The sequence below is a fragment of the Hylobates moloch genome, unplaced genomic scaffold (assembly GCF_009828535.3).
Source record: "Hylobates moloch isolate HMO894 unplaced genomic scaffold, HMol_V3 SCAFFOLD_2, whole genome shotgun sequence".
NCBI lineage: Eukaryota > Metazoa > Chordata > Mammalia > Primates > Hylobatidae > Hylobates > Hylobates moloch.
Genome location: NW_026652277.1, coordinates 67263469 through 67279272, shown reverse-complemented (window position 1 = coordinate 67279272; position 15804 = coordinate 67263469). Strand labels below are relative to the sequence as shown.

Sequence of the window (15804 nt, the reverse complement as noted above, 5' to 3'; positions counted from 1 at the left end):
TGAGAAATCTTGCAAAGAATCAAGCAGTCAAATCTGGTTGTCAAAATCCTGTAGTCAAAAGTAACTACTGTAGGCTGGGTGCAGTAGCTCATGCCTGTAATCCCAGAACTTTGGGAGGCCAAGGCGGGCAGATCACGTGAGGTTGGGAGTTTGAGACCAGCCTGGCCGACATAGTGAAACCCCATCTCTACTAAAAATACAAACGTTAGCCAGGTGTGTTAGCAGATGCCTGTAATCCCAGCTACTTAGGATGCCGAGGCAGGAGAATTGGGTGAACCCAGGAGGCGGAAGTTGTGGTGAGTTGAGATCACATCACTGAACTCCACCAGCCTGAGTGACAGAGCAAAACTCCATCTCAAAAAAAAAAGTAACTACTCTCAAAGGAAACAAGTATATGTATGGTGTGGTGAATGCTAAAGTAAAACAATTAGAGTGGGGCTCAATAAAACAATGTGCCAAGACAATTTCTCTTTCTTACCCTCTCAAACTCAAGGTTTTTCGAATTCAATTGCTGGGTCATAACATCTTTGCCTGAATCAAGTTTAATGCAAAGTTCTTTAAGAGATGACAAGTCATTTAATACTGTTGCTTTCTCATCTTCTTGATGTCTCAGCTCTTCTTCTAATCGAGACATGGCTTTTGCCATTGATGAGATCTGCGATTCATAAGCATGATGGGCATTTATGTGCTGAAAAAAGAAAAAGAAACAAGTAAAAAGTTAAAATAACCCAATAATTTTAAGAACTTGAATTTGTACAGCCAACAATCTCACTTTAGAAAAATATGACAGCCAATTTTTGCTTATTTTAAAATACTCTCAGGAAGCTGCCTACTATTTAAAGATGACCTATTTAATGCTTAACAAAAGGAATTGTGTGTAATTATTAATTATGGTAACTGAGTACCTCATGTATATATTTATATATTTGGAAATGTAAAAAAGAAAGTTATTGTGTCAGAGTGTTGTGAATATGAGGGATTTTTGAAGTTGCACTAAATTTTTCCTTTAAAAATTATCTTTGTTATAATAATGCCATTTCAAGAAAAAGTAATATATATACATATCACTCCTCAACTGTCTTCAGTTAAATTCTAAATTCCAGAAATGGGGTTTACTTCAAAACTATATACCTGGATAATTTAAATTTAACTTAAATAAATAGTAAATAACTTTAATATTTTAATAACAATGAAAAAAAATTCAAATAATGATAAATTTTTTTTTCTAGAAGAATCCACAGTTGAAATTTCTCACAATTTGAATTATGAGTAATAAATACAAACTGATATAAACTCTACTTCTAGGTTTTGGGGAGAATTCTGCATTGAAAAATAAAATTATTGCAAGAGGCTATTAAAACGGCTGGGTGGCTCACGTCTGCAACCCCAACACTCTGGGAGGCTGAGGTGGGAGGATCACTTGAGCCCAGGAGTCTGAGACCAGCCTGGGAAACATAGTGAGAACCTGTCTCTACAAAAAAATACAAAAATTAGCTGTGTGGTGGCACATGCCTATAGTCCTTGCTACTTGGGAGGCTGAGGTGGGAGATCACCTGAGCCCACGAGTTCAAGGCTGCAGTGAACTATGGTCAAGCCATTCCACTCCAGCCTGGCCAATGGTGCAAGACCCTGTCTCTTAAAAAAAAAAAACACGAATCCACATTGAAAATCTAATATTGTGCTGTGAAGATTTAATCAATTTCAAAAATTGCAGAAAAGTATTTAGATTTTTTAGTGCATTAATAAAAGCTCCCCTAAACAAATATAATACTTTAGTATTGTATTGTGAAATTGGCTTATACTTTAGTAAAAGCCAATTTCATATACCACATAACAACATGAACAATATAATAAAGAACAAAATAATTGAAGATTAGTTGAGAACAGTTGCTGAAAAACTCTTTTGAAGGTTGAAAAGCACTCCTTTAATCAGTTATTACACTCTTCTTAACAGAAAAACTCTTAGAGATAGTGTATTAGTTCCCTAGGGCTGCCGTAACAAACTACCACAAATTAGGTGTTTTAAAACAACAAAAATGCATCCTTTCACAGTTCTGGAGGCTGGAAGTCCAAAATGTGGGTTAGCAGGGCTGGCTCTTCCAGAGCTTCTGTGGGAGAATCTGTCCCATGCCTCTCTCCTAGCTTCTGGTGGATGCTGCCAGTGCTTGGTGTTCACTGACTTGCAGACATATCACTCCAATCTCTGCCTCCATCTTCACACAGCCTTCTCTGTACGTACTGTATCTAAATTTCCCTCATCTTTGAAGGACACCCATCATTCACTGGGTTAGGGCCTGCCTTAATCCAGCACAACCTCATCTTAACTTGTTCACATTTGCAAAAACCTTGTTTCCAAATAAGGTCATGTTGACAGATACTGGGGGTTAGGATTTCAACATAGCTTTCTGGTGGACACAATTATCCTACCCTCTGATCCCCCAAAATTCATGTCCTTCCCATATGCAAAATACATTCACTCCATCCCAACATTCTAGCATCAACTCTAAACCCAAAATCTCATCTAAGTATCATCTGAATCACATATGGGTGAGACTCTGAATACGGACCACATTGGGACAAAACTGTCCTCCATCTACAGACCTATGACACTGGAAAACAAGTAAACTGCTTCCAAAATAAAACGGTGGGATAGGCATACCATAGAAGTCCCACTGTAAAAGGGAGAAAATAAAAGGATTAAGGAGTTACTAGTCCAAAGTAAGTCTGCAACCAAGCAGGCCGAATCCATTAGATTTCAAAACCCAAAAATAATCATTTGTGCGATTCTCTGGTGCTTTGTTCTCTGAGCCAGCCAGGGTGGCTCCACCCTGTGTCCCACAGGGGCAGTGGCCTTGCCCTCTGAAACCAAGGAGACAGACAGTAGCTCCATCATCTGGACCTGTGATGTCTGGGCTTGTGGTGGTAGCCACAGCCCCACCAGCCTCTGAGTTGCCCTTGGTGGCCTTGCTGGTCTCTGAGCTACCCTTAGAGTCATTCTGTCCTTTTCTTGAAGGTGAACTTGCAGCCAACTAGCTCTGTTGGTCTGTCTTCTGCTAGTAGGATCCCAGAAGTCCAACAACCTTCCTTCATTTCATCCCATTTCTGTTCCTTTCAGTCCAAGCTGGAAGTGATTCTGCTGAGATGACTGATTGGATTCATGAGTCACATATCTAATCGCTTCACCAAGAGGTTTTCTAGCCATACTCTAGAGCATACTATCTGGATAGGCTAAGAATTTTCCAAACTCATCAAGTCCTGGTTTCTTTTTTTTGAGACAGGGTCTTACTTTGTCACCCAGGCTGGAGTGCAGTGGCATGATCTCAGCTCACTGCAGCCTTGACCTCCTGGGCTCGGCCCCCCAAGTAGCTGGGACTACAGCCACGTGCCACCACGTTTGGCTAATTTTTTTGTATTTTTTGTAGAGATGGGGTTTTGCCATGTTGTCCAGGCTGGTCTTGAACTCCTGAGCGTAGTTTTTTGGTGGACACAGGTGGATTGCTTGAGCAATCTGCCTGCCCTGACCTTCCAAAGTACTAGGATTACAGGTGTCAGCTACCACACCCAGCTTCATGTCTTGGTTTCTTTTTTGCTTTTCAGTTCCTTCCTCCATTTCTCTCTTTCCTCTCACATTTTACTATAAGTAACAAGGAGAAACCAGGCTGTCTCTTCCACACTTTGCCTGGAAATCTCCTAAGCTAAATATCCGAGTTAATCCCTTACAAATTCTACTTTTCTCCCAACAGTAGACCGTAACTTAGCCAAGTTCTCTGTCACTTTATAACAAGTAACATCTTTTCTCAACTCTGAGACATCAACAGAGGAAACATTCATATTTCTGGCAAAATCCATCCATGACAACATATGTATTCTGTAAATAATATAAGTTTTCTTTACAGCTCTCACCTCTTCTGAGTCTTCATCACAATTGCCTTTAATGTCCATATTTCTACCAATGATCTCTTCAAGGCAATCTGGGCTTTTTCTGTCAAGCACTTCAAAACTCTTTAAGTCTCTACTCATTACCCAATTCCAAAGCCACTTTCATATTTTCAGGTGTTTGTTGTAGAAGCAACCCACTTTCTGGTGCTATAATCTGTATTACTTTCCTAGGGCAGCTGTAACAAATTGCCACAAATTGTGTGGCCTAAATAAATAGAAATTATTCTCTCACAATTCTGTAAGCTATAAGTCCAAAATTCAGGTGTTGGCAGGTTTGGTTCCTTCTGGAGATTCTGAAGCAGAATCTGTTCTTTGCCTCTCTCCTAGTTTCTGATGGCTACTGGCAGTCCTTGACACTCCTTGACTTCTACACATATCACTCTAATCTTTGCCTCCATCTTCACGTGGTGTTCTCTCCTGTATTTTCTGTGTCCAAATATCCATTGTCCTATAAAGACATCAGTCCATTGGTCTTAGGGTCTAACCTTAATCCACTATGACCTCATTTTAACTTGATTCCATCTGCAAAGACACTTTTTCCAAGTAAGAGACTGGGGCTCAATATATCTTTTTGGAGGCTACAATTCCATCTGCTACAGAGAGTCAATACTTTCTCCTGAAAGATAAAAATTATAAAACTATACAAACAAAACAAAACAAAACAAAAATGACAATAATGGCCAACTATTGTATATCAATCTAACCCAGGGTCCCTATATTTTAACTGAACTCAAATTCTTTATTATGAGATTTTTATCAGACTGTCTTTATGACAAAATCTTATTTAAATCCACATGCAAAAAAATGATGCTGGGCTCTTACCTTATATCATTTGTAAAAATTAACTCAAAATGGAACAAAGACCTAAATATATGAGCTAAAACTATAAAACTCTTATTAGAAAACAGAGGGGAAAAGCTTTATGACATTGCAGTTAGCAATAATTTCTTGGATATGACACCACAAGTATAGGCATCAAAGGAAAAAAAAATTGGACTTCATTTAAATTGAAAACTTCTGTGTATCAAAAACTGTTGAAAAGGCAACCCACACAATGGGAAAAATATTTGCAAATCACATATACACTAAGGTATTAATCTCCAGAATATATAAAGAACTTCTATAACAACAATTTAAAACAATCTGATTAAAAAATGAACAAAGGATTTGAATAAGCATTTCTCCAAAGAAGATACACAAATCGTCAATAAACAAATGAAAAGATGCTCAACATTACTAACCATTAAGGAAATGCAAATCAGAACCACAAGATACCGCTCCATTCCCATTATGATGGCTCTTATAAAATAAAAAATAAAAAATTACAAGTGTTGGCAAGGATGTGGAGCAACTGGAACCCTCGTGCATTGCTGGTAGAAATGTAAAATGGTGTAGCACCTATGGAAAAACCACATGGCTATCCCTTAAAAAATTAAACACAGAATTATCATATGATCCAGTAATTCCACTTCTGGGTATATACCCAAAAGAACTGAAAGCAAGCACCTGAACAGATATATTTGTATACTCATGTTCATAGCAGCATTATTCACAACAGCCAAAAGGTAGAAACAAATCAAATGTCCATTGACAGATGAATGGCTAAACAAACATGTGGTACATACATACAATGAAATGTTATTCAGCCTTAAAAAAAGGATGAAATTCTGACACATGCTACACAATATGGATGAACCTTGAGGTAAAGTAAACCTTAAGGCTAAGTGAAATCAGTCACAAAAGGACAAATATTGTGTGATTCCACTATATGAGGTACCTAGAGTAATCAAATTCATAAAGACAGAAAGCAGGATGACAAATAATGGTGATAGTTACACAACATTGTGAATGTACTAATGCCACAGAACTGTCTACTTAAAAATGGTGAAAATGGGAAATTTGATGTATGTATCTTTTACTACAAAAAAAAGCAATGAGGCTTCTATGCAAATTATGAGAATGACAGAAATTTACCACTGAACTTGATTTTATCAATGTTTACTACCTCAGGTCAATAAACTATCTTCGAGGCTGGGTGTAGTGGCTCATGCCTGTAATCCCAGCACTTTGGGAGGCTGAGGTGGGTGGATCACTCAAGGTCAGGAGTTCGAGACCAGCCTGGCCAACATGGTGAAACCCCATCTCTACTAAAACTACAAAAAATTGGCCAGGTGTGGTGGCACACGCCTATAATCCCAGCTACTCAGAAGGCTGAGACAGAAGAATCGCTTGAACCCAGGAGGTGGGTGCAGTGAGCTGAGATCGTGCCATTGCACTCCAGCCTGGGCGACAGAGTGGGACTTCATCTCAAATAAATAAATAAATAAATAAATAAATAAATAAATAAATAAATAAATAAAGTATCTTTGAATGCTTTCTGTTTCACTAAATAACACCTTTACAAAACAAATGAATATATTACCTCTTGAATTTCTTTTTCTAATAGCTCCACTCTTTCTCGAAGACGTCTCCTCTCAGTGTCAATGGAAAGAAGTTCCAGTCGAACTGAGCTGCTTTCTCCCTCAGCTTGATGGGCTTTGACCTCCCAGTCTTCAGCACGGTTATGAAGCATCTGAAATCTATCTAACAAATCTTGATTTTCTTTTTCCTGGTTTAATCATAATAAAATTGTTTCTAAATTAGTAACTGTCACTTACTGGAACACCTATGTCATAAACACATACACATACACAGCATTCTGTTCTAATTTAGGAAGCATTAGATATCTGTGCAGGTACCACACTAAAATCTATGGGAAAAACAGGAAAAGGCAGTAGGCAGGATTTCTACTTTAAAACATTTAATATCTAATTGTAGAGGCAGAATAAACAAACATGAAAAAGTTAAAAAAAAAAACCCTCAGTCTTAAATCCAACCTAAATAATATTTTTCACCTTGGCAGCCATTAAGCCCTCCCATCGTGACACCTCTGTTATGTATTTATGAACTCTGCTCTTCATTTCTTCTTTTTCTTGCACTGCTGCTTCCAATTCCAATGAGATTTCCTACAAATCAGAAAATTAAAGACAATCTAAAATGAACACCAAATAAATTTTATTTATATTCAAGTAATTCCTTTGGAATTGGAGAATAAGATAGAGTAGGGCAAAAGGAAAACTGTTCCTAAGTGTTATTTTCACATATTTTTCCTGGCTGATCTTGTCTTTTTAAAATTTTTCAGACAGAGTCTCATTCTGTCGCCCACACTGGAGTGCAATGGTGTGATCACAGCTCACTGCAGCCTTGACCTTCTGGGCTTGAGCAATCCTTCCACTTCAGCCCTCCGAGTAGCTGAGACCACAGGCACATGTCACCATACCAGCTAATTTTTTTTTTTTAATTTTCTGAGATGAGGTCTCACTATGATGTCCAGCCTGGTCTCAAACTCCTGGGCTCAAGCAATCCTCCCACTGGGATTATAGGCGTGAGCTACCACGCTTGGTCAGATATTGATTTTTTAACCAAACTTTATCACACATTTCCCACAATAGTCCTGAACATGTATCTGGCATTTACACTAAAGGCTAGCTATGGTCAGGGGTTGACACTAAAAAAGTTCATATTTCATCAATATGCTTTATGCTGAATAATACGGAAAATAATTTTTTAAAAACATAAGATATTTAAAACAGTAAAATCACTGGTTTTCTCAGTACAATCTTTTAAGAAACCAGCACGAACAGAATTAATACCTTTCAGTACTTGTCATTCTAAAACACTCATTCATTTATCTACCGGTATATTTTGGAGCCGACAGAAGCTTGCACAAATAATTAAAACCTATCCTGAGTCTTCAAAACACAGAAATTTTGCTCTGGGAGTGACGCTGATGTTCTCACCCAGTAGGGCGACAATGATTTCTGACATACAGAATTTCACACTCCCACCTTTAGGTTTCCTTGCAACAAAGACCAAAATGGTGAGAAGACCAGTTGCATCCATTAGACACCCTGTGATATATAGCAGCATTCTAAGCTACTTTTTTTTTTTAGACAGTCTCACTCTGTTGCCTATTTTTTTTTTTTTTAAGATGGAGTCTCACTCCGTTGCCCAGGCTGGAGTGCAGTGGCACGATCTCGGCTCACTGCAACCTCTGCCTCCAGGTTCAGGTGATTCTCCTGCCTCAGCCTTCCGAGCAGCTGGGATTACAGGCGCATGCCACCATGCCCGGCTAATTTTTGTATTTTTAATAGAGATGGGGGTTTCACAATGTTGGCCAGGCTGGTCTCGAACTCCTGACCTCAAGTGATCCACCCGCCTCAGCCTCCGAAAGTGCTAAGATTACAGGTGTGAGCCACTGCGCCCGGCCTAAGCTACATTTTTTAATACCCTGATAAACACCATTGTCCTTAATGAATTATTTATGTCGCTTATTTTTATATCATTAAATTTTAGAAAAAATATTTAGAGCTTTAATATTTAGCAAACAATGGAAAGTATAAAACTATCAAAATTTATGCCTTGTGTTCATACTTGGTTTTCTCTTGCCATTGTAGCCAGGTCATCTTGCAATCTTCTGTTTTCCTTAAAAGCGATTTCTCTAGATCTTCCTGCTTCATCGAGTTCTTTGTGAGCTGCATCAAGCTGGCGCCGGAGGCTGTTTATCTCACGATCTCGATTAACCAATGTTTCTTTCAGCTGGCTGTTAAATGAGTGATGTGAAACTAATAAAGAAAACTTTTAAAAACTGTAGTTCATTTAAAAGAAAACTTACAGTCTAAGTACACTTAGAATACAAATATACTGTGATTATAAGAAATATAACTGCTGCATTAAGATACCTATTAATTAGGTAGAACAGGTATTTTAGAGCTCTACCAATAATTACATACAAATGAAGTAAAAAAAAATGTTATTCCAACAGTCAAGTAAACACAGAAAACTTTTAAGTGTTAAAAGTTGAATAGCTTGGGGGCTGGGCGTGGTGGCTCACGCCTGTAATCCCAGAACTTTGGGAGGCCAAGGTGGGCAGACCACGAGGTCAGGAGATCAAGACCATCTTGGCTAACACAGTGAAACCCCGTCTCTACTAAAAATACAAAAAAAAAAATAGCCGGGTGTGGTGGCGAGCACCTGTAGTCCAGCTACTCGGGAGGCTGAGGCAGGAGAATGGCGTGAACTCGGGAGGCAGAGCTTGCAGTGAGCTGAGATCGCCCCACTGCACTCCAGCCTGGGCAACAGAGTGAGACTCTGTCTCAAAAAAAAAAAAAAAAGTTGAATAGCTTGAGCCCAGGAGTTCGAGATCAGCCTGGGCAATATAGGGAGATGTCGTTTCTACAAAAAAATTTTTAAAATTAGCTGAGTGTGGTGGCACATGCCTGTAGTCTCAGCTACTCAGAAGGCTGAGGTGGGAGGATCACCTGAGCCTGGGGAGGCTGAGGTTGCCATGAGCAGAGATCTCGCCACTATACTCCAGCCTGTGCGACACAGTGAGACCTTGTCTCAAAAACAAACAAACAAAAAGTAAAGCATAGATTCAATTGGCAAATATTTATTAAAAGTTTATATCCCCACTATTATATAAAATGTTAAGGGTATGTAAAATAAATATAATAAGCGACTTTTTTCTTGAAGTGGCTTACAATCTGCCTGGAGAGACTAGACATAAAATGTAAAATTTTGTGACAGTGCTCAAGATAGGTTTAGATGGAGAATAAATTCGAGATTGGCTACTAAAGTAATTTTAAGTTTTAATGATTAGGCTCCAAGTGGCATAATTATAGTAAAAATAAGGAACAAGTAGGTATATAGGAGAATAGTTAATAAGACATAAGTGTTTAGATGTGGATGACAGAAAAGGAGAGGTTAAAGAGGATAACATATTTTCAAGCTGGAGACTGAAAAAATGATGCTACCATTGACAAAAATGGGGAAATTGTAAGGGAAATTCTTTTATTGCTACAATGCTATTGAATAGATAAAGCTGTATTCACTGAAAATCTCCTAAAAAGCCGGATGTAATTTCATTAATGACTTACTTCACAGACGATTCACACTCTGAGATCATTATCTTCATTTGAGCAACAGCTTTTTCCTATAGAAATTACAAAAACATGTAAGATTTTAAACCAAAATGTCTTTAGCTAAATTTATGTAACTTATCATATTCATATAGTTCAAATACACAGCTCAATTATATAAAGTATGCCTAAAACAAAGCTCCAAGTAAACATATCTCCATGTCCCAATCGTACTTCACATACTGGCATGTTTTGACCAACCCTTGAATAGTTTTCTTGAGTTTGCTTTAATGAGATCTGATAAAATCACATTCTAGAAATAGATAAAATCACATTTTGAAGATTAACATTATTTGAAAAAAATGACATTTAAACCTTAGAAAATATGGCCCTGGGTCTTAGAAACTTCTACATGGCCAATAATAACTGCATATTTGGGAAACTTCTGGTTCTAAAATGGTGGTGTAGTCACAAGCTGACTTCATTCCTCACAAAGAAAACCAAAAATAAGTATACAATGCTAACATTATCATCAGCACTATCTCAGGACTCAAATACGAGGACGAGTCAGTTCCTGGGCCACAGAGACATAAAAAACCTCTGAGCAGACAGTGACAGAATCGAATTTTCACACCTGTGATGCCCCTTCTCTCAATCTGCCTGGCACCAAGTACCCGGAAAATCTCCCCTAACTCATGGTTTCTACGCTGGAAAAAGTGAGATTGAGGTGGACAACCAGCTTTTCTACTATCATGGGTAATTTAGCAGGAGATCTGTTCCATGCCTCAACACACAGGAAACATCATGGATACCTGAAGGGACACCTGTCCCTGAGGACACCCAGGGACAAAGTGGGGAGGTAGGACTACCTCCTCATCCCTGGAAACTCTTCTCTATTACTCAGCCAAAGACACCCAATCAGAGTGGTAGTTCAGTAACAGCATGCTGTAGGAGGTACATTCCACAGGTCCCCTGGGCACAAACCCTTAGCTAGCCCTTCCACACTGCTGGGACATCCCCTTTGGGAACTCCCCCATCCCAGAAGGGCAGGGGTCTGAGCATTCACTAAGGCCAAGGCAAACTTGGGCTTTAGCCACCATCTAGTGACAAAAAGGAGGCAGGGACCTAGGAAAAAAAGTATAAGAAATTCAATAAAGTTTGAAGAATCTCTAAGCAAACGTAACCAATGAAAACCAAAACAAGCCAGGATGGGTGTGGTGGTTCAGGCCTGTAATCCCAGCACTTTGGGAGGCTGAGGCAGGTGGATCATCCGAGATCAGGAGTTCGAGACCAGCCTGGCCAACATGGTGAAATGCCATCTCTACTAAAAATACAAAAATTAGCCAGGTGTGGTGTTGCGTGCCTGTAATTCCAGCTACTCAGGAGGCTGAGGCAGAAGAATAGCTTGAACTCGAGAGACGGAGGTTGCAGTGAGTTGAGATGATGCCACTGCACTCCAGTCTAGGTGACAGAGCAAGACCCTGTCTCAAAAAACAAAAACAACAACAAAAAACAAAAACAACAACAAAAAACAAGCCAGACAGAGAAGACTGGAGTAAATAACTAATCCTTCGAAGACACAGACATATATCTACAAGAAACAACAGCAAACAGGGGACCATGAACTCTCCAAATGGACTTTAATCCACTTGGATTTGAGTTTTGTATATGGTGAGAGATAGGGGTCCAGTTTCATTATTCTGTATATGGTTATCCAGTTTTCCCAGCACCATTTATTGAAAAGACTGCCCTGTCCCCGTTGTATGTTCTTGGCATCTTGTTGAAAATGAGTTGGCTTTAAGACTCAAATCTATGACCTGAAACTATGGAACTACTAGAAGAAAATGTTGGGGAAATGCTCTAGGACATTGGTGTGAACAAATATTGTTTGTGTAAGACTTTAAAAGCACAGGCAACAAAAGTAGAAAAGAGACAAATGGGATTACATTAAGCCAAAAAGCTTCTGCACAGCAATGGAAACAATTAACAAGGTGAACAGACAACCTACAGAATGGGAGAAAATATCTGCAAACTATCCATCTGACAAGGGATTAATAACCAGAACAGACAAGGAGCTCAAACAACTCAATAGCAAAAAAACTCCAAATAATCCAATTTTAAAATGGGCAAAGATTTTCATAGACAGTTCTCGAAAGAAAATATACAGATGGCCAAAAAGCATGTGAAAAAATGCTCAACATGACCAATTATCACAGAAATGCAAATTAAAACCACAATGAGATATCATCTCACCCCAGTTAGAATGCTTTTTATCAAAAAGATGGGGAATAACAGATGCTGGCAAGGATATGAAGAAACAGGAATTCTTGTACACTGTTGGTGGGAATGTAAATTAGTACAGCCACTATGGAAAACAGTGTATGAAGGTTCCTCAAAAAACTAAAACTAGAACTACCATATGATCCCGCAATTCCACTAATGAGTAAGTATCTGAAAGAGAGGAAATCAATATATCGAAGAAATACCTGCCCCCGGTAAACATACACAGGAAATATTATTCAGCCATGAAAATGAATGAAATGCTGTCATTTGCAGCAACATGGATGGACCTGGAGGTCATGATGTTACGTGAAACATGTTAAGCACAGAAAGACAAATATCATTTGTTCTCACCCATACGTGGGTGTTAAAAAGTGGATCTCATGAAGACAGAGAGTAGACTGGTGGTTACCAAAGACCAGTAAAAGGATGAGGGAGGAGGAGTGAAGAGAGGTTGATTAATGGGCAGAAATATACACTTAGAAGAAATAAGACCTGGTGTTCGAGAGATATCAATAGGTGACTCTAGTTAACATTAATCCAGCGCACATTTCAAAACAGCTAAAAGAGAATAATTCACACATTCCTAGCATAAAGAAAAAAATAAAGTGATAAATATCCCAATTACCCTGACTTGATTATATGAATGTCTCAAATTATCATGTGTAACCCAAAAATAGGTACATCTCATATGTACCAATAAAAGTACATAAACTTTTTATTTATTTATTTATTTATTTTGAGGCAGGGTCTTGCTCTGTTACCCAGGCTGGAGTGCAGTGGTATGATCTCAGCTCAGTGCAATCTCCGCCCCCGGGCTCAAGTGATCCTCCAACCTCAGCTTCCTGAGCAACTGGGACCACAGGTGCACACCACCACACCTAGCTAATTTTTTGTATTTTTGGTAGAGATGGGGGTCTCACCATGTGGCCCAGGCTTGTCTTGAACTCCTGAGCTCAAGCAATCCTCCCGCCTCAGCCTCCCAAAGTGCTGGGATCACAGGTGTAAGCCACCACACCCTGCCAAAAGTAAATAAACCTTTAAAAAAAGAAATGAATAAGTGAAAATACAATATCTTTTCTGGCTAGGAGTAGTGGCTCATGCCTGTAATTCCAATTGCTGAGGTGTGGGGATTCCTTGAGCCCAAGAGATAGAGGCTGCAGTGAGCTGTGATCATGCCACTGCACTCCAACCTGAGCGACAGAGTGAGACCCCATCTCAAAAACAACAACAAAAAACTGTTCTGTTTGGATGCTGGAAAATTATATTAAACAATCACATACTTTATTAGCTAGATTTTCTTGCAAATTTGAAATCTCTTCTGTCTTCTCATCTACAGTCTCCTGGAGAAGGTCTTTTTCTTTATCAATAACACCAATGGTCTTTTTCATTACATGAGCCTCCTCATCCTGTGAAGTCATCTTAAGGTTTAGTTCATCTACAAATGAAAAGAAATGTTTGTTAGACAAAGTACACTAAGATTAGCAGAAACAAAATTTTAAAACGTTTACCTATCTTTTCCTCCAGTATTTTAATCTGTGCTTGGGCTGATTCAAGTTCACCTCTTTTTATGGAAAGTCGGTGCTGATAGTCATCAACTGACCGCTGTAGCTGCTCATTTACTATCCTAAAGAATCAATGGACAAAAACAAATGGTATTCTTTATCTCTCATAGAAATACTTTTAAAAAATGAGATTTCTTAAAAATATTTTGATGTCTTATTTTTAAAGTTTGCTATTTTTTATTTTAAAGCTCCTCCAGTATAATCTATGGTATTATATATTATTATTTCTTGCTGTCCACTGCTCTTCTCCAAAATGGTTCCGTCTCCCTAAAAATAATACAGTATAAAAATCAAATTAATTGTGTGCTCTTTTCTAGAAGCTTCTTGGTAGTTTTAAAGCTCTTCTTAGTTTCCTAATGTTAACCCCCTTTCCTTTAAATCTTTTTCCAATAGTGGAGGCAAAGGAAAAATCCTGTTCTTACAGTATGACCTGGCATTTCAAAGCACTATCCATAAATCCTAACCATCTCAACCAGTGAGCTCTTTTTTTTGTTTATTTGAGGCAGGGTCTCCCTCTGACACACAGGCTGGAGTGCAGTGGTGAGATCTCAGCTCACTGCAACCTCTGCCTCCTGGGCTCAGGTGATCCTCCCACCTCAGCATCCCTAGAGGCTGGGACTACAGACATGGACCACCACACCTGTCTAATTTTTCTATTTTTAGTAGAGATGGGGTTTTACCATGTTGCCCAGGCTGGTCTCAAACTCCTGAGCTCAAGCAATCCATCTGCCTCGGTCTCCCAAAATGCTGGGATTACAGGCGTGAGCCACCATTCCCAGCCCTGACTTGTGAACTTTTAATATTGCTTCTTATTCTGACTTTTTGGCTGGGTAGTCAAACGGGTGACAGAAAGCAGGAAAAGTAGGCATTTCCTGCAGACTAAAGACTTGTTTCAGGGAGCAAAAGAAAGGCCTACATGGTTAACGACAAAGATGATTTCAGAGAAATCTGTTACTGATCAGTAGGATTATTTGTCAGAAGTAATGTCCCTGGAAGGTTTAACGATAAAAATTTACTTTCATGTCATGTAGAGTCTTTAGAACACTTTTAGCCCTGACCTAAGACTTCACAATCCTGCCTTGCTGAAAAGACATGGCTCTCACCTCAGAGTATTTATTAGGAATTTCCATGGATTCCTTTTAGGTTTCCTTTGAGGAATAAGACATGGAAAAAGATACTGAGGGTAGATTAGCTTAGAATCACCTAAAGGGAAGAAGGTTTGAATTCCAAAACCACGAATAAGAAGGGACATCTTTATAGGAATGAAGAAGTTTTACTGGCAGTATTGAGGTATTCTGAAAGACAAAACACATGACCTTGACTGTTCTAACAGCAAGTGAATGATGATCAAGAGGTAGGGAGGAGAGTCAAGTTGGGACTGATTTATTTCGACTTGCAAAACTAAACAAAACCAAGTTAGAAAGACATTAGGTTCAAGCAATCTTACTTCCTAAAACTATGTGTGAGGTTCAGTTTCAGGTGACTGCACCGTATTCACGCTATTCCTAAAAGCTAGAACTGCTGTTCCATGGGATATAACAACAGAGAGTGGTACTTTGTACATATTAGCTCATTCATTCCTAGAACAGTACCATAATTAGGATGGTTCCATAATTAGAACCATCAACTGTTTGATGGTTATTATCCCAATTGAATACAAACAACAAAAAAACTTGTCCAAGGTCACAAAGCAAGTAAGGGCAAAGAAAAGATGCAAATTAAGGCTAGTCTAACATTATAACAATGTTCTTCTACTACATCATAATGCCTTCTTTGCAGAATATAGGAAGGCCAACATCCTCTACATGAAAGAGAAAATGCCTGCCAAGAAGCTATACAGAGTCCTTTCAAAAACAGAATGGCCCGCAGAATCCCTAATGAAGGACACTGAGCAGTTGGCAGTGCTTGAAATTCCAGGTAGAAATGTAAAGACTGCTTTATATCTAACTTCATAAAGCAGGGTGACTTCCTAATGAAAGTGGGGTTGACAAAGGCAGGATCACATCTTGATTGATATACATACATATAAAGGAAGCCCTTGGGTGGGCCCTAAAAGTAGC

General features: G+C 38.8%; 1 protein-coding gene across 5 annotated transcripts in view; it reads right to left on the bottom strand.

The window, feature by feature from the left end:
- Positions 1-15804, bottom strand: part of CEP135 (centrosomal protein 135) — a 129941-nt gene that overhangs the window by 15930 nt on the left and 98207 nt on the right. For 4 of the 5 annotated variants that reach the window (XM_058434399.1, XM_032151459.2, XM_032151458.2 and 1 more), the window contains 7 exons: positions 13691-13806; positions 13463-13617; positions 9918-9973; positions 8413-8581; positions 6834-6944; positions 6362-6547; positions 479-688 (listed from right to left, as the gene is read on the bottom strand). In XM_058434399.1, coding sequence (XP_058290382.1) covers positions 479-688; positions 6362-6547; positions 6834-6944; positions 8413-8581; positions 9918-9973; positions 13463-13617; positions 13691-13806 — 1003 coding nt within the window. Of the gene's footprint in view, positions 1-478; positions 689-4092; positions 4556-6361; positions 6548-6833; positions 6945-8412; positions 8582-9917; positions 9974-13462; positions 13618-13690; positions 13807-15804 lie in introns of those variants that run through there. The other variant, XM_058434401.1, reaches the window with a different exon arrangement.